Genomic DNA, 18,892 nt, shown 5'->3' on the forward strand with positions numbered 1-18,892 from the left:
CACCCAAGGGTCATATAGGATTTTAATTTGGTCTGTAAAAGAGTCATAAAACATACTATAAGTTTTTCAGAACAACCTAAGCTTTCAATATCTGGCAATATCTGACATAAACTATGTGTTTAGACAATCTAACAATAGTTTCAAGTGAAAAAAAACTGACTTGGATTTTTCTGGATTTGACTAAATTAGGAACTGGAGTTGAACATGCACAAAACATTAGACAACAAAAATGTAAAATATGAACTATAATAAACATTTACAAAAATTTTAATTTTATAATACTTATAAAATGGGGGCAGCGTCGCTCCTGTGGGATTTAAAGGGTTAAAGGTAAACAAATCTGCCAGATAGTTGAGTGTTGTGCTAAATAATAAGTAGGGAGAGTGATTAGTACTGAAATGTAGTGAAAGGGAACTATGAAGTGGCAGCAAATGGAAGCACCTCGAAATTGTACTTGAGAAAATGTATTTATTTATTCTGAGAAAAGCTGCTCTAACTCAAACATCTCTTCTTCCTCCCTCCAGAGCAGCGGACACAGTGGACACAGGATGACACGACATCTTGTCACCGTGAGCCTTAGTCTTAGTCCCATTTTCTGACAGACTGAGGGATATTTTAAGGCGCATTTCTCCTCACTTCATCCTTCCTTGTTGTCTGCAGCACCTCCTGACGTTCTCGCTCCAAGACGGCGACGTCCAGAGCGTGGAGGAGGCTCAGGCTCGTCTGTCCTCTCTGGCTCAGAGCAACAAGCTGTGGAGTCAACAGATGTACCTCGATGTTGGAACGGAGGCCATTCATCTCCGAGACATACAGAGCCAGGTCAGAGCAGATCAGTCATGGAAAGTGACTACAGAGATTTACTCAAGCACTTGTTGAGTTACTTTCATTTATTTAGTAGTTCCTGGTTTGTTACTTTGTCGTTCTATCATCTGTCCTCATTTAGTTGAGTTTAATGTTTCCCACATTATAATAATGTGGCCAACTGACATAATTTGCCTCATCTTCTCAATGGATTATTGTTTGCCAAACTGAAATATTCCTTCATGTTTACACAAATTGTGTACTATTTGTCAGTTGCCCAACACCAATTTATTGTGTAATGTTAAAGTTTTTTCTTCCAGTCCAAAGTACCAGATTTACAGCTTCTCATCCAACCTGATCTCTTAATATTGATGTGACTCAATGTTATTATGCAACTTTAAAGCAACTTCATTACATCCCCATTGCCTCACTTAGGTTTGTAATTCAAATTAGAAGTCAACTCCATCCAAATGTAGGCATAGTTTCACTGTTTAGTGTTTACAAATACAAAATAAATGCTGTAAAATGACATTTAAAGAATGATTTCCATGGATAAAAACAGAAATACACTACAATTTAGCATTGAATAATGTACTTTTTATTCCACTGCATTTCTTTGAGAACTTTAGAATTACTTTAAAAACACAAAAAATGCAACAAGTATGAAAATTTGCAGGCTCCCCAGCAGATAAACTATATAGAGCAGTTATTTCAGCGTCAACATTAAAGTGGTAAACACAGTGAAGCATCATTCTTCTGAAATATGTCTTTCTGTATAATGTGGACTTATACTTTTGGTATTTTAAGAATACTTTCACACTTTTATTGAATGAACCTTTTACTCTTTTGAGACATGAGTTCAAGAATTTCTTCTTGATGGTCAACAGGCCTGGAGGTTGTAAGTGACGAAACGAATGAAGAAGTAGCTGAGAAATATTTGCCATATCCAAATTCATGATAACCTTCAGTTCCATCTCCTCATGCAGGACGAGCTGGAGAGGTACGCTTTCCAATCCATCTACCGCTGCAACGCCGTCAACACAGAGAAACACTTCCCATCCCTCCTGCTGCTAGTCTGTCAGAGTGCGGATCAGAAGAGGCCCGACATTCACTTCTTCAACTGTGAAACCGTGAAGGCGAGTGTAGTAAAACTCCAGAGCAGTGAGTCACATTCGAGCTGTCCTCCTGGTTCAGGTTTTACAAGTGATGCTGCTTCCCGATTCTCGCAGGCAGAGCAGATCTGTGACGACATCTCCCGTGCGGTTTCGGGTTCGTCCCCCGGCAGGCGCAAGAAGGTCCCGGATGCCATCAGGTGAGGTGAATGTCAGGGTCAAGAGCTCTGAAGAAAGACGTCACAACGAGGCTCAGAGAGTCTAACTGTTGATTTGATGTTGTGTCCAAGCTTTCAAGTGCACAATTTTGAGATCTTATCATGGATTTAGGGGTGTTTTTCCCCTTTTCATTCTCTCTGTTTGTATTCATATTGTTTCGAAGGAGGTTGATGGAAAGCAACATGATAACAGACCCGTGACCACACAAAAAGCCCTCATAGACAATGAATGATAATTGAGGCCCATCTCCCGTTCTGCTCGTTTCGATTTTCTTCTCTTTTGTTGCCATTATGTCTCATTTTCCACTGAGTCGAAGCAGCCTTGTGCCACCATCCACCTGCCTGGGTGAGAGAGGGCAGTGTAAACAGCTGAGAGGTAGAGAGAGAAAGAGAGAGAGAGGCTTGCTTAACCGGTTTCTACATAACTTAAGAAGGTGTGACAGAGATAACAAGGCCATTGTGACAGAAAGTAGAGGGAGCAGAGGAGGGATGACGACGGCACTGTGCAGGCTCGGGGCCTGAATTGGATTACTCGTTTTGAAAAATCGAACTGGGCACACGTGTGGTAAGACAGACAGAGGGTGTTTCTGTTTTTTACTGTATTTAAATGCTGATCTGAATGCTGACGAATTAGTGAGAAGTTCTTTATTTGCATGTGTGTGTGCAAGAGCTTTTAAACATACAAAACATGTAACTTTGAGCGATCCTGAGCGTGTCATTGTCTTTTAAAACTGTTTCATTGCATGCTGCTTTTTGAAAAACAGCTGTGGGCAGTGCAGGGTGGAACCGTGAGTAAGCACTATCAGGATGTTTACTTTCATAGTGGAATAAGGGCTTGTGGGATTGAATTTCAGAGGCATTATACTTTTAATAGAGGACAGCGTTTGTTAACTGGATTCGCTTATTAAACATTTCCTCATGTTGCAACCGACCTCCAAAGCTGCATCCATTAGAGGCCTCTCAGATTGATAATGAGGCTTTAAAAGTGTGCGTTGTGTGTTTGACTTCATACGTCCTCGCTGAAGGGCGTTTTCCTGTGATGGTGCTGAGTGAGCGGCGGCGCCATCATCAACAAGAAAGCTGTGTCACCTGTTGGAAGTGTTGAAACTCTCCTCTCGTCCCCTCAGGCTCCCTCCCAGCGACGGAGAGATGCTCGACCCCTACGAAATCCCCAGCCCGCCCATCCCTCACGCTCCAAACCCCCCACCGTCCAACCCTCCGCCTTATCCCGGACTCAGAGGTAAGAAAAAAAAAAAAGAAAAGGTTTCTTTTTCCATGTGAATGCAGCATTTGGGTTGACATGTTGAGAAGGAAAGGGGAGAAGCGATCGGTATTTAAGGTTAGAAAGCTCCCAGGAGCACAGAGATTGCTTTGTGTGTGTGTGTTTGTGTTTGTGTTTGTAAGGGGTGGGGGGGTGGGGGGTTTTCAGTGGAAGGAATTCCAAATGTGAGAGAAGACCAGGATCATGAATGAAAATGGATGGACTGAATCCTGTCCCTTCTTTCTCAACACCAGCGAACGGCGTGAGCGGCGGGCCTGATATCTCCTTCCTGAGAGCAGAGAGAGAAGTGGTACGAGTCCTCATCACCTTTGTGCCTTTCTGGTCACCTCTGGATGTGTTTCATGCAGCTTAACCGATCTGGCTTTTTCCCTTTAGGGGATCCTCAATCACTGCTTCGATGACATTGAGAACTTCATGGCCAAACTGCAGCAGACAGCAGAGGCTGCCACGGTGCTGAACCAGAGGAAGAAGAAGAAGAAGAAAAGCAAAAAGCAAAATGCCGAAGGTAAAACATATACACTGACACCTCAGTTGAAGAAGCAGCAAGATTTCATCCGCTACAGCTCACAATAATTATCACATTTTGTGTGTTTATATTGCTGAACAACAGAGGATTTACTCACTGCGAAGGCTCGACCCCCACCAGAGGAGGAATTCATCGATATCTTCCAGAAATTCAAATACTGCTTCAGTCTTTTGGTGTGTATTCAATCGAGCCACGTTCATTGTTTACTTTTTGCTCAAGCTGCTCAGCTTTGAATTAAATTCCTCTATTTGTTTCTCTTTAAAGGCCCGTCTGAAATCAACTATTGCCAATCCTTCGTCGGAGGAGCTCGTTCACCACGTCTTCAAACCCCTCGATATGGTGAGTCAGAGTCACAACTCAGCACCTGTTGTTGCTATTGTTGTAACCATGAGGTCTTTCACATAGACATCCCATACAGGACACAACGGACACCTTAAAATAAATCCAAGTGTCTCATGATGATATCTGGACACTGATGTGGTAGTTAAGCTATATATAGAAGAGGTTATTTTAATTCTTTACCTTAAAGGCAATGGTTAAAAACTAAAAACGTCTGAAAGCTGTAAGCATGTGTCAAGTCAAAATATTGGCAAGTCCTCAGTGTGGCTCAGTGGTGTTGCCAGAAGCTACAAGTCTCATTTAGTGTTTACACAGGGCAGCTCCCTCTAAGGCGACCTAAATGAAAACGCCAAACACTTGATAAATGCAGCATTTGTTTGATCTGATTTGTGTGTTCTCGGTGCACACGTCTCAAACATGCGGTCCAAATTTAAAAGGCCCCATCGCTGTTGCTCCTGTTTGCTGCTTTGCATTAGGTTCTCCGGCTGCAAAAATAAAAGTTCAGAAAAATAGCGACCAAAGTCAGAAAATGATCTGAACAAGCAACATTTATTTATTCATATTTTGTGCCTCAAAAAGCTTCCAAAGCCTTTTGTAAAGCTGCTTTACTCTTTATGTGTCTGCAGAAATGAAAAAAATGTATTGCAAATATATGCAGTGTTTACATAATCTCAGGTACAATGTGAAGCATCTGATGTGGAATTCTAGGTGTGTCCCAGCTGATGTTTGTCCTTATAGGCATATACTTGAATTTTCCATTCAGCTATGAATCATTGTCCTCATCAAGAGAATCAAAGGCTGGAATGGGTGTGTGTTCAATTAGTATGTACTGGCACACCTGAGTGGAAACACACAGCCTCATATCTCCGGGACTCTCCGTGCCTCTTCTATGCACTTTTATGCACAGATACGTCCATTAGGCTTTTATGTGTGTCTGTGCTCCAACAGAAGAATTGTCGACCTCACTTGGTCCAACCCATTAGTGATTGTTTGACTTTTGAATATCAGACCCGTCTCTGCAGATCTGGCAATGTTGACAGTGATTTTGTCTTATCTGGGTGTGTGCAGATGGTGAAAACAACAGGAGGACCAGCTCTTGGAGCTTCAGTGTCCAGCCCTGCTCTGACCAGCTCTGCTGTGTCTCTGCTGCAAGACAACCTGAGCGAGGAGGAGCGGCAGCTGTGGACGTCTCTGGGACCCAACTGGACACTTCCTCGGTTAGTAGCAACAATCACCAACATCTGAGGCCTTGATAATCACAGTCACCTGTAATGGCACAGTGATATTTTACACGTTGTAAGACAAGAATTCCAGTTTTTATCTTATTTTGCTGGTTTACCATCAGATAATTAATGATGCACCAAATATTTCATGGTGTGATTTAGGTATTTATGTGTTATCTTGAGGATTTATTGAATCCTCATAGTAAGAAAATAGCTAGATGTTTATTATTCAGTGTCATTTGTATCGAACATTAACCTCTTAAATGATGGAGATTCTTAACTGATCACAGCTGCATGAAAGCATAAAATCTACAATGACGTTTTTTTTTGTTTTTTTGTTTTGCTTTATCTTGTAAACATCTGCTCACTATCTTTAATGGGGAATTTTAGTGTAACAACAATTAATGTGCTTTTGAACTGGGGCAGTCTTAACATAAGTAAAGGTGTCTAGAAGTGTCTATTCAGAACTTCAAAAAGAAAATGTAAGAATTGGTATTAACATCCAAAAACCTGGATTGAACCTCATTAAACAGCAACCATAGTTTTGGTTGCGTTCTAAAAAATGCCGCTACAATCAGGCCGGAGACAGTGACTTCCTCTGCTCTGTCAGCTCTCAGCTCAGAGGACCTGTAGCTCCGTACACTCCTGTGTTCCTGAGCGGCTGGAAGCCGGAAGCCTCGAGGGCAGACGGGCAGGTTTGGGAGGATCCGGTCGAGTCACAGCACAAACATGAAGCCTTCCGAGTACAGCAAGAGGTATGGAATACCTGCGTAAGCTATGAGTTTGAACTCGCTGCATTGTCTGTCAATAAAGATGAAAGCTCAAAATGTGTAAACACCGGAAGGGAGCTTTTTCTTTATAGTTGTTCCACAGTTGTCACATAGGTACTGATGACTGTATTTGGAGGATTATAGATCTCCTTTCAGTGAAGACTGTTATCACTAAAATGCCCTTGTCTGCAACACTTTGGCTCTAGTGAGATAAATTTAACATGTAGCAGCAGAATATTTGGACTTGAATTTTTTTTTTTCCAATATGTTTGTTCTCGAAGTTTAATAATTGCAAATCCTGAAATATCACCTAATGATTGGACCTTTTTTTCCAATGTGTAGGGCTCCAGGTTTTGTTTATCACTTATCAACATTTTGTCTTGGTGGTGGCCTTGGCAAGTATAGCATTTTAAGAGTGTTGCTTTTGCTGTTTTAGAGTGTCTGATTTTAGACATCCCCATATTGCTGCCCCCCAAACACCCCTCCACCTCACCCCAACCCCTCCTTTTTTTCTTAGCAAATTAATGTCAGTCTCAAATGAACACAGAATGTACAGATCATTACTTACACCATACCTGTTATCTCCCTGGTTTTAACCCTGTTACAAACTGATTGTTTCAGTGCCTGCAGCTTTATATCTGCCTGAGCTGCTGCTGCTGCTCGCAAAGTGCAGGAAGAGGGCCTCAGACATACTTTTCTCTGGCTGTGTGTCAAGTCACATACTTTGTCTTTTCACTTTCAGCACTTGGGTCACCCTATGTTATTGTAATGTAGCACCTTGAGCTGACTGTCTTGCTCATACTGTATATCTGTTACTAGTCACCTGTGTGTGGGCTCTCGGTGGCTCAAGCTTGTTTGTTCTTGCACAAGACACTGTGTTGTGCGCAACATATTTAACATACTGTCTGCTGGACAGTTGATTGTGGGTCAAAATGGCCAGAAATGCTTGCTGGTTGGGACATACTATATTGCCTTCTGGGATGCTATATAATAGAGTATGGGTATGGGTATTTAAATGCACCTCTGCTCTGTTCTGTCAGTGGCATGCAGGAGCTGTAAGAAGGAGGAGAAGCCAGTTAGGAGCGATGCATTTGTGACAACACAACCAGCTGCAAAAATTAATTTAAAGACAGATTTTATGTTTAATGGAGAAAAGATAGAAACATGGGGATGGTGTTTTCCTATATTTGTGGGTTGCAAGACACATAATTATATTCAAAACCAATCATTTATTTATTGATTTTGTTGCATAGTATGACCTCTTTAAAGAGTGATTTTTCTCATAAATAAAGGAGATTTGTACTCAACTTTCTTCCCTTGGCCAGCTGCCTAAAGCTCTTTGAGAACAAACTACGCGTGTGTTGAGCAAACTTTTGTGTATGTTGACCACTCACCTGTTTATCTGCAACTGTTGATGCATTTTTCTACTCTCAATGTTCATGAATGTCATTTTCTTGCAGCAACAGCCACCTCAGCCCATCAGTCCTCCAGACACTCACATCGATGAAATGTAGGTCATCTTTATGAAGTAAATCACTCAGCTGCTGCTGTCATTTACCTCGACTGCATAAAAAAAACTCCTGTGTTTCCTTTTGTTTTAGAGACGGCCCAGAGCCTGACAGACTCTACAGCTGCAGCTACGACTTCATAGCCAGAAACAGCAGCGAGCTTTCAGTGCAGCAGGGAGAGACACTCGAGGTGAAAAAGTCGAATAAGTTGATCTAAAATGACACAGAAAAGCATGTAAATGGTGCATTCAGGAGCCCACCATGAGCATCTTCATGGATTTGCGATCAGCTGTATTAATGGTGATACAGTAGAAAGGCAGTCGTTGATCCATCCCGACTCCTCCTCCATCTGACAGGTGATTGAATCCTCCAAGCGCTGGTGGAAGTGTCGTAATCGGTTCAACCAGATCGGCTTCGTCCCCTTCAACATCCTGGAACCCGTGGCTCACATAGACAGCCCCGCCGTCCACAAACCCCCACCTGTAAGACATAAGAACACAAACAGTGCAGTCACACAGGAATCACACAACATACAGGTGTGCTCTCACCTTGTACATTCCAATGTGAATTCCAATGTTACTGTCTCTCCACTCCACCTTCCTGTAGGCTCCAGCTCCTCCTCCCCTCGCCAAGACTTTTACTGTCCCACCCAGCCCTCCTACTCTGCCCAGCGTCCCCCCGGAGTCCCCCAGAGACCTCGCAGCTTACCAGCGTACAACCAACACATGGCAGCTGCAGAGGAAACAGATAAAGGTACCAAAGTTGATGTTTGAGTGAGGCAAGACGGCTCTAATGTCCCAGACAATGCTGAAGTTTCAACATTTGAATAAAAAGTTAGATTTTGAGCCTAATTGTGAAGTAGTTCCTGAGCTGAACAACTGTCTTGAGTTGTTTGAAGCCCAACAGTCGTGTGATTTTGTCAATCATCTTCAATCTTTTCAGTCATGCTGGTGAACGACGAGCTGCTCCAGAGGCTGACCAACGGAAAGGCCAATCTGAACAAACCTCTCGTCATCCCTCGCTCTTCTGAAACCTCCGTCCCTCTCGACTATCACTCTCCTCCAGAGGAAGTGGCTGAGTGGCTCCGAGGGAAGGGCTTCAGCGAACCGTGAGTGACGTCACGACTCCTGAGAACAGACCAGATGAACCACATTTCAGTTTAGTTACACTGGGAGTGCTGGCTGTACACTTGTGTTGATTCATTAGGACGATGTGAGAGGAGCAGCTATTCATTTTACTGGCTTTGTTTTAATCATTTCCTTTTATGTCCCTCAGGACGGTGTCATGTCTGGGTGTGCTGACAGGCGCCCAGCTCTTCTCCCTCAACAAGGAGGAGCTGCGAGCTGTGATTCCAGAGGAGGGAGCCAGAGTGTACAGTCAGCTGACTGTGCAGAAAGCACTGCTAGAGGTACATTAAAGGAGGATTAGCGCAACTTTAAAGCTGGATCTTATTACCCTGGTGTTTTTAAATCAAGGCCATCAATGACAAATTTACTGAATAAGCAAAAGAAGGTTTGATTGGTACTTGAGTAATCAATAAAGTGTGCAGAGAAGTTTCAGGACTAAAGGCCCAGTTCTAAGTGTAATCAGTGTTTTATACTTGCCAAACTATGAGTTTTTTATCCAACACTGAAGTTAGCCTCTGATTTGGCCGCTAAGGAGAAGGCAAAGTGAAACTTAAAGTTCTCATATGGTAATTTTTAAATTTGTTCAGTAGTTCTTAAAACAGTCATGAGACCCACTGACATATTAAAACATTCACTTGTATTTTTCTCAAGACCCACCCACAATCAGTTAGCTTCCTAGCTTCATAAAGGAGTAAGAACTTAACTGCTACATAACAACTAAGCAATAATCATCAAGTGGATTGGTTTGAGAGCAAAACAGTCCATTTAAAAGAGCCTTAAATCAGGAGTTGTACAGTCACTGTGAAATGAGCCATCTTTGAAGTATTTAAGCTGAAGAACTGACAGACATACGTCTGAGACATAGGAGATTTTTAAGAATTATTTGAAGATTCACAATATGGGGCCTTCGACTAACAGCTCAGAGCCACCGGTTCTCTTTTATCCACTGCACACTGTACAACATTTTACCTTTAATGATGTCTGAAACCTAATATCAGATTGTTGAGACCTTTATTATGTTTCTAAAAGCAGAAATTTCACAGATTTTCTGTATGTTTTTTTTGTAAATACCACATTCGATCATGTTCACATAAAATTTTTTATATATTGACTCGGGTTTTGGATACATTACTTGCAGCAGAATCAGGCGTACACTAACCTGGCCTTCATTTATTTCCTATTATTTTCCTGAAAATACACCCTAATGACCATCCACAGCAGCATTTATTAATCACAAAGTGTCAGAAACATGAAGCAATTGATGAATATTAATTTGCTTTGTGACTATCAAGTTTACAATTTGTGTACCATCATACTGACGTCAGTTTATCTGGTCATTCTGTGAATTATTTTTATTATTGGTAGAATGTGTTGGATGCTTTTTCTGAGCAGTAGTGGGATAAACGGAATACCACACTCTGACATCTCTGCCTTTAAACTCAGTGACTCGAGAACTTCTTAAACCTGCGCAAATAGCATTTTATTACCACATATTAACAGTGTTAATAGCACTGAACCTCACCTTCGTCTGATTTGATTTGCTTCTACTTTCTGCAGGACGCCCGAAGAGCCACAGAGCTGGAGGCAGTGATGGAGAAACAGAAAATGAAGGTTGATCTGAAGCTGGAGAGCAGCACGTTGTGAGCTGTAGCATCGGCATCATGAAGCGTCAGATGAAGGATCGTGTTGTTCTGCAACGGCTGTCACTGAACAGTGAACTCTTGAATTATTAATTCTATTTACCAGAGAGCGAATGTGACAGAGACGAGTAGTTATGTCAAAATGTCTGCGGTGACACACTTATTTCATGTTAAAAATCAAAGCATTTGGCAGCAAATACAAAATTTAAGCTTCTAATGAAAGCAGGCGCTGTGCAAATTAAATATTATTCAAGTGCCCCATTTGTAATGCATGTTCATTTCAATGTGAATAGTTCTCTCCTGTCTCCTGATCTGGTAGTTAGACTAACTTAAATGTATTTATCTTTGTAACATACTTGTCTAATCACAATTAACATGCTTTGACGATGACAAGACCTTGGCAAGAAAGGTCAGCAGACAATAAAGATTCAAATGATGGGATTTTTTTTTAATTGAGACTTTAAAGAAAAATTTTCCAGCAGAACATAAACATATGACTTCGCACATTAGGTAAAGCAGTGCATCCATTAAAATCGGTTTGCTTTTGATAATTCTAGCCAAAGTTGGGCCAATATTCGGATTTGTGACTTCATTCAAAGGTGTGTGCAACTTAAACATTGGATTTTCAATGTCGTGTGTCTGAACCTGCTGCTTCACATGCCAACACTAATTCTGAACATACCATTTATTTTCATTATGTTAAATAAAAGTAAATCAAAAGAGAAATGAATTATAAAACAAGAGACTTACCACCAACACAATTCATAACAATCATGTACTTATACTGGTCAAACTCTGGACCAGATAGATTCCCTTCACTACTGGAAGCATAAACTAAAACCTGATTAGAAAAGAAAAAGGATAACAGGAGGTTTGACGCTAACTCTAGGAAATTTTAAAACCTTGGCGTTTTAAATTTGAATCCCTAAAACTTTAAGTGGGCATTTAGAAAAGTATTTACTGGACACAATTATGTGGACATTCGAGACCTGCACTTCACCATGAGACAGTGAAAAGAACTCTTTAGAGGGGAGAGGGGAGAGAAACTACTTGATAGGACAAGGCTTTTCAGACCATGACAATCAGTAAACGCAAAAGATATTTACAGACAAACTCTTTATCAAAAGACCATCAGTTAATAATAAAAGAATATGGATCAGTTATATTTTATGCTCCAGTCCAGCAGACCAGCTCGTATTTGCGTTTACTACTGGGCTTCTTGTAGGGAAGTTTATAACAAGACATGGGATGGACTGGATACAGACAGCCACCAAATTGCAGATGTGGGTATTACAGCACACTCCACTACTGATCAATAACCAACCTCCATAATCCCAATGCAATCTGATGGATGTGGATACTAGAAAAGTGACTCCATACAATATTTCAGTTATGTGAAGACTCTGGATCGGCTGCATTGACGATTAAAGCAAAGAAAGGAGGCAGGCGGGAGAACAGAGGGATCAAGGCAAGGACTGTGTGTAACATTAGGTTATTATAAATGGACAGACGGGTGAGAAAGAGAGACGGGGGGGAGGCTGTGTGTGTCGTGGTGGATGGAGTTTGGTCTTCAGAGGTCCCCTGTGTCCCTGTCGTCTGCCCGGCGGGCGTCCGACCTGCCGTTCATACCGTCCCTCCTGTCCCGCTCCCGTGACCGGTCTCTGGATGAGCGCTCTCGGTCCCTGGACGACCTGCGTGAAAAAAACCACACAACTGTTCAGGGAAATAACACAATATGCATGTACAACAGAAAAGGATTTGAAACTAGATTGGATCTGTAGCCAAATTACAGGCTTCAATTGAATTCTCAAAACCTGAAGGTTTTTTTGGATTGTGAGATGCAAAATTCTAACAACCAAAAAACATTAATTGTTGTCTCTGCTAAAAACACTAAATAAGCTCTGTCCAAGTACCATTATGACCGCTTATATACATTGACTGCATTATTGACTGTGTAATAACGTACTAACTTTCCTGTTGTCCTCGTTTACGGGCACCAAAAAAATGTTGTTTCCTTGTCTGAAAAAAATTCTGAAATTCAGCAAAAAAAAAAATCCCCAAATTTCTGAACATTTGCGAAACCTGCAGAAAAATTTATTTTCAATAATTCCTTAAATGCTTCCCTTAAAAGTTTTATTTTTTAAAAAAAATCCCCCATAATGTGGCAAGAAAATTCTTGCAAATATGTTCAAAAAATAAGTAAAAATCTTCCAAAAAATTCCTAAAAATATCTAAAGTGATTACATATACATCAGTAAAACTTCTAATATTTTCTTTAAGAACATTCACAAATATTTTTTTGTGAATGTTCTTAAGAAAAATTTTTAAAATTTATTTTTTCCACCCAAAAAATGTTCAGATTTTATCAGAAGTTTCACTGAAAATATATATACATTTTTTCCACATTTTCAAACTTTTAAATGGGTCAATTTTGGCCCACAGGACAACACGAGGGTTAAACGGCAACTGGTTAAGCAATGATTTATTAACATCCAACACAAACCTTAATGAGTCAATCTACTCACAAAATGCTGATCAGCTTTCAATTTTGCACAGGTCTGAACACAAAGAGGCAACCCTACACCTAGCAGCATAAGCAATTTCTCTGGAAAATAATTAAAAACCCAACAAACAAGTCCTGACAAAACGCTTTCTAGCAGTTTGTTAAAAGGAACACAATGCTGGGGTTTGGTGTGAAACATGTAAGCTGTGATTACTTGTGTCTGGAGCTCTGCTCGTGGCTGTGACGGTGTCCTCTGCTGCGTGAGCGAGATCGGCTGCGATGCCGCCTCCTCCTCTCCCTGGAGCGTGAGCGGCGCCTGTCTCGTGAAGAGGAGCGTGAGCGCCTCCTTCTACGGTCGCGAGAACGAGACCTGACAAAAAATAACAGATGACACTTTCTAAGTATAACATTCATCTCATATCCCATTTGAGCAGAGCAACCCTGACTGATTAAAAATAGTACACCAAATGCAGACTAACTACATGGATGAGGTCGCTTCCTTACCTTCTGTGCTCTCTGCTCCGTGACCTGGTCCTATAAAATAAGCAGATGACAACCACAAGGTCAAACGGTTAAATATGCATTTGACACAACAATCACATTTCCATAAATACCACCAGGATTTTAAGTGTCTTCACTCACCTCCTCCTCATCCTTTCCTCCTTCTCCCTCTCTTCTCGTCTCTTTAAGCGCTCCTGGTTTCTCTTCTCTTGCTTATCCACCACAGTTTTCTAATCAAAACAAAAAAAACTCTACTTAGTGACAGTTAACAGTTTATCATCCAGCACGATCATCTTCAGTATGTGACAGGCTAGTGCATACCTTTAGCTGGTCCAGTTTCTCTCGGATCTGGATGAAGCCAAGATGAAGTTTTCCACCAAAATGGTCGGCCAAACGACGGTCGTTGTCATGGAGGCCCAGGTAAGCAGAGCACACCTCACACACCCGAAGCTTCTGCTGCTGGAAGCTGGAGGCCGGCATGGAGTTTCTGTATTCTTCCTGAGGAGGCAAAAGGAGAATGAGGATCTTGACAGCTTAGAAGATCAAAGTATCACAATAAAAGCACAATATTCTGCTAAGCTTCAAATGCCTCCCAAGCACTCCTTCCTCACCTCTGCATCCTTCTTCCTGGTGCGGACTTTCTCCACTTCCTGCAGGACCTTCTGAGCCTCGTCAACGTTGCCCTCTGCTCCGAGCTGCTCAGCCTTGGCCAGGAGTTTTCCTATTTCCTCATTCAGCTCGTGCACCTTCTCTGCCTAAACACAGTCATAGCAACAGAGTTCACGGCTGGTAACGTCTAGCCCAAAGCACACTGACAGGATAAAGTGAACACTGCATTAAAACGGTAAAGATCCACAAACTGCTTCACAGCTTCTATTAATCTGTTGTCATTTACCTTTGCTGCCACTTCAGCACTGATTTCTTCTTGGGTCTCAGCAAGGCGCTTCTTGGCTAGTTCTGTCCTTCGGTCACAGTCAGCAATGAATGACTCCAGATGATCCACCGCCTTCAGGAGCGAGAACATTTGTAAACAATGAAACAAGACTTGTGTATCTGACTCAGATGCTTGTGGATGTTACAAACCAACTTATCAAGGAGCTTTCATCAGAACTTCAACCTTATTTTGAATGTTCTCATTGAACTACTGTATTTTAAACATACGGATTCTTAAATGTTTGAGCTAAAATAACAGCTATTTGCTCCTGACTGCAGATCTTTTACACTTAAAGTGTATATCTCTAACAAAGTCAGCCATCCCTTTACCTTACAGTAACAGTTATTTTAGTATGGTAGCTAACAATTTACAATCAGCACTCTATTTATATTTATAGGAGGATATTACTTACATCAAGCTCAAAGAAAAGATCCCTCTCCTTGGATGCAATTTCATAATCTGCTCGTAGTGCCAGGTCATGGATCTTTGTGCACTCCCCCAGGTCCATACGCTGTCACCAAGACAAAGGCAGACATTAGTGAAACTGCAGAAATTTAAATACAAATAAATGATATTGCATTATATTATTGCATACTATCAGTTATCTCAAAATACATATTCAGTTTCAGTTGCTTCTTCTTTCCAGTATTTTACTGAGGAGGGTGGTGGCATCCTGTTAAGAATCAAATGAGGTTTTAAAGCTTTCACCACAAAACTGCAACCAATTTTAGACGGTCTGAAGCTAACTGTAGGCCACTTACAGTTCCAGACAGGATGTCATGTGGACAGCAGTTGAGAAGGTGACTTTTGCAGACTCGCTCATCAGTGAACTTGACCCTCTGCCGCGTCTCATCTCCTGAAACAGTCCAAAAAAATAAACAGTGAGAATGACCTCACATACTTGGTAACAGGGGCGAAGCATCCAGTGCTTTAAGTTATATTATGGCAATTACAGGACATTCATTTGGCAAATGTGTGTCACCATTATTGCATTTAAATATTTTGTGCCCATGTACATGAGTAAAACACAATTATATTACCAATTGCTAGAGTTTTCATTAAACTTCAATAATGTAAAATTACATTTCACATTAATTGAGGACTTGTGCCTCTAGCGGCTATAGATGTGTGTGATACGTCCAATAATTCTTGGTCCTTACCTTACCCAAACCTTATTAAAAATGTGAGACTGTTAGAGGTTGAACTCAGTTTATCTTGGTGTGAGACTAATGTCCACTTTGTAAATGTGGAGCATCGAAGGACTGGGCTAAGCGGAGTTCAACACAATGTAAAAAATACTACAAGACAAGCGTTTCAGTGTTCTAGTGTCAAAAGAGATATTCTAATTTTGTATGCATGAAAGATGGCTATTGAGACTATGAATAAAAATCTCAAAGTTTCATACAAATATACCAGCCAAGCCTTTACAAATATGAAACATTGAAAGAAAATACAAAACAAAAAATGCAAAAATAAATCCAAGGAAAAAAAAAGTAGTTTATACACACTGCGATCTGCACCACATACTGTACCCTTCTGCATCTTCAAGACCTCAGCTGCAGTATTTTAAACCCGCTGTAGAAAAGTATAAATGGGAACAGTTTTCTTGCCCATACCTGTAGTAAGAAGTTGGGAGTCATACACAAGTCAGAGCGTAAATGATGTGTGAAAAGTGTTTGAGTGGACTGATTGCTAAAATTGCCTTCTGTAAACAGACGTGTAATGGAAAACTGCTCGTTTGGATTCAACGCGACCAGACGTCTTAGCTCAAGCTGCATATCACTACTCCAAATTGAAATTCTAGTGCCACTGAAGATTTAACCATTTGTATGATTTTAAAAAAAAAGGCTACAATGACTTCCGGAAGGCAAACAAATTGTTTGGATATTCATCATAACAGCTTTAAAAATTATGTGTGACTCACGGCTCGATGAACATGAGGCTTTTCTGCAACTCCTTTGCAGATTGATGTAGGCTGGCAAAGATACACTGAACCTTAATGAATAAAATAAAGGGGCCACAATTGTTCAGTTTGTATGCAACAAATGTATGGGAAGAATTTGATATCAATTTCATCACACATACACCCACAAACTCACAACACAAATGCACTCTTACTGTACAGACCGAATTATTAACTTATTAAAAGATGATCCACAGGGCTGCAATTTTATCCAAACAACTGTCAGAATGAAACTCTGATGTATAAAATGGCAGGGTGGCAATAAGCTGCCCTTTTCTGCCCAGAACATTCAGAGCAGACAGCTGATTTACCGATTAATGTTTGTATCCAAATGGCTTTAAGCTACAACAATAGCTTTATTGTAATCATTTCAGACAACCATATACTTATCATATAAACATAACTATTGTATTATAACTAAGCAATAAAACCGATACAGTCTGCATTTCAGGAGCAACCAGCTAAGACGAAAACTTTTAAAATCAGGTGTGATCTTTTTACTTGAGTATTTCTACACTGCATGAACTTACACTTGCATTCATGTAAATTTCCTGAGGCAAGTTTATTTTTACTCCCTAGTGACAGCAGCAGCTACAGATTACATAGCTGATCAACATAATAGGCACAAATTGCATGATTAATTTAATATACGATGCCGTGTACTGACATTATGCATCCAAATGTATTTAAGTAACTAATATTAGCTCCACCTTAAAGCAGATAAACTACTGAAACACTACTGACAAAGTATTATTTGCAATATTTTAAAAATACAGCTTTGGAAATAATTGTTAGATTACTGTGATGATTATTTTCTGCCTCTTCCTTTGTGGTTCTCAGTAGAGCCATATTGCACCATCTTCTTCAGGTGTTTTGCTGATTCTAAGCCAATTAGAAATTACTCTCACTGTATCCCTCTTTGTTCAGCATCTAGACATCTTCTTGAGTGATGATTTAGTATGAATTCTCTGTGGATTTTATATTTCCAGGTTACAGACAAAATAACAGTGATCCCAAAAATACTGATCCATTTAGTGTAAACTTCGATGAGTTAACAGTATTAATATCTATAATCGTTACTACTGCGTAGTAACTGTACATACCTTGTCTATTTTTTCCATATTTCTTACATCTCTTTACTTACTATCTTATTTTATTTTAATTTATCTGCAATTGCACCAGGAGCACGAGAGAAAATTCCTTGCAAGAGTAAAAACCTACTTGGCAATAAACCGCATTCTGATTCTGATATAAGTACTTGACTATTATATTCATTTCACAAGTCTCTTAGAAGATGCTGGAGTTTTTTTAGTCCGTATAATGAAATTAAAACAAAACTACCAAGACTATTGAAGAGACTTTATAAAAAAGAAATAAACTGGAAAAACACAACAACAGGTGGTCCAATCATTATTTCCAAAGCTGTAAACTGAAGGAATGATAAGCGGCAACTTTAAATGTGAAATTAATTTTCTGATATCTGTGGAGTTACAATGTGGTAATATTACAAGGCATACTACATGCCTGACCTTGAGCATTCTGGCTCATCCAGTGTACCAGGTGAATAACACGGTTCATTTAGTCGACTGTTAAGGCGGCATTTAACGCTAATAATGGGCCTAATACGACGTCAAGCCCATTTGTGTGCTAAAAGCGTCTCAACTAAATTATTATGGAATTCGATCAGTAGAGTTAAAATTAATTGAAAAGTGCCAGGTATAACTTGTATACAGACCAACAGTCATTAGCATGGCGCCTGACTGCTCCAGAACTTCACAATTAACATAATGCTAGCATTAGCTAACTTAGCTACGAGCTAAGATTCGGCAAGCGCTAAAAGTGTTAAACCGAAACTAAAAATGTATTTTTAACACAATTAGCCAATGTGGATGCAAACATTATATCCTAACATTAATCAATAAAAGCTAATTAAGTGTAATGATACTGTATTTAACACAGCCCTCTGCAGTACATCCATTCATGCAGGTCTGTCCATCACACGCCAACACCAGCCAGCCTCAGCTGTGGCTCCATCTTGGCTAGCTAGTTAGCTCAGCTAGCATGCTACTGAGACTCACCGTCCCTCGCTGTTCCCATGAGCTGGTCGAGCAAAGCTCTCATTTGAGCTTGGGCAGACATTGCTGTGGCTCTTCCGTCGGTAGCGCTATATAAAAAATAAGCAACTGAAAACAGTTCCTTAGTTACTCTGTTGGTCTATTTCAATTTTAATTTATCCGAGCATCCCCCCTCGCAGCTTTTCTCTGTTTTGTGAACTCGCCAGTTTCCGTTTAACATTACGGACATGACGATAGGGCCTCGTTCAACAAGGAAGTTCCGTTCCGTAGGGGGAGGGCTATATGTCTGAAACTGACCAATCATAACATTTGAGAGTAAGTAAATTGACCAATCAGAGGATCGTATATATTGGATATATGCCCTGAGTTT

The 18,892-nt window shown here is 40.5% G+C and overlaps 1 protein-coding gene and 1 pseudogene across 5 annotated transcripts; one reads left to right on the forward strand and one right to left on the reverse strand.

Moving 5' to 3' along the window:
* Positions 1–496: 496 nt before the first annotated feature.
* On the forward strand, positions 497–10,983 carry LOC110964037 (epidermal growth factor receptor kinase substrate 8-like protein 1; annotated as a pseudogene).
* Positions 10,974–18,770, reverse strand: luc7l (LUC7-like (S. cerevisiae)). 5 transcript variants are annotated; one of them, XM_051939612.1, is made up of 11 exons: positions 18,526–18,768; positions 16,409–16,479; positions 15,246–16,100; positions 14,897–14,995; positions 14,446–14,556; positions 14,162–14,305; positions 13,872–14,048; positions 13,692–13,780; positions 13,554–13,583; positions 13,264–13,419; positions 10,974–12,237 (listed from the first exon to the last, which is right to left on the reverse strand). In XM_051939612.1, exons 4-11 carry the CDS (start codon positions 14,990–14,992, stop codon positions 12,117–12,119), a joined length of 924 nt encoding a protein of 307 aa, XP_051795572.1. In that variant the 5' UTR covers positions 14,993–14,995; positions 15,246–16,100; positions 16,409–16,479; positions 18,526–18,768; the 3' UTR covers positions 10,974–12,116. The 5 variants fall into 5 exon arrangements, with proteins under 5 accessions (XP_051795572.1, XP_022068305.1, XP_051795571.1 ...); XM_022212613.2 differs by lacking the exon at positions 16,409–16,479 and having other exon boundaries at positions 15,246–15,340; positions 18,526–18,770; XM_051939611.1 differs by having other exon boundaries at positions 15,246–16,479.
* Between the last annotated feature and the right edge of the window lie 122 nt (positions 18,771–18,892).

Source organism: Acanthochromis polyacanthus, chromosome 19 (assembly GCF_021347895.1).
Source record: "Acanthochromis polyacanthus isolate Apoly-LR-REF ecotype Palm Island chromosome 19, KAUST_Apoly_ChrSc, whole genome shotgun sequence".
NCBI lineage: Eukaryota > Metazoa > Chordata > Actinopteri > Pomacentridae > Acanthochromis > Acanthochromis polyacanthus.

Bases quoted from the DNA above. Each gene is read 5' to 3' on its own strand.
- luc7l (XM_022212613.2), bottom strand. From the start codon at position 18,586: ATGTCTGCCCAAGCTCAAATGAGAGCTTTGCTCGACCAGCTCATGGGA. The intron at 14,306-14,445 runs GTAAATGACAAC...GACTGTGTTTAG, and splicing joins GTGCTGAAGTGGCAGCAAAG to GCAGAGAAGGTGCACGAGCT. The intron at 13,781-13,871 runs GTATGCACTAGC...TGTTTTGATTAG, and splicing joins AGAAACTGGACCAGCTAAAG to AAAACTGTGGTGGATAAGCA.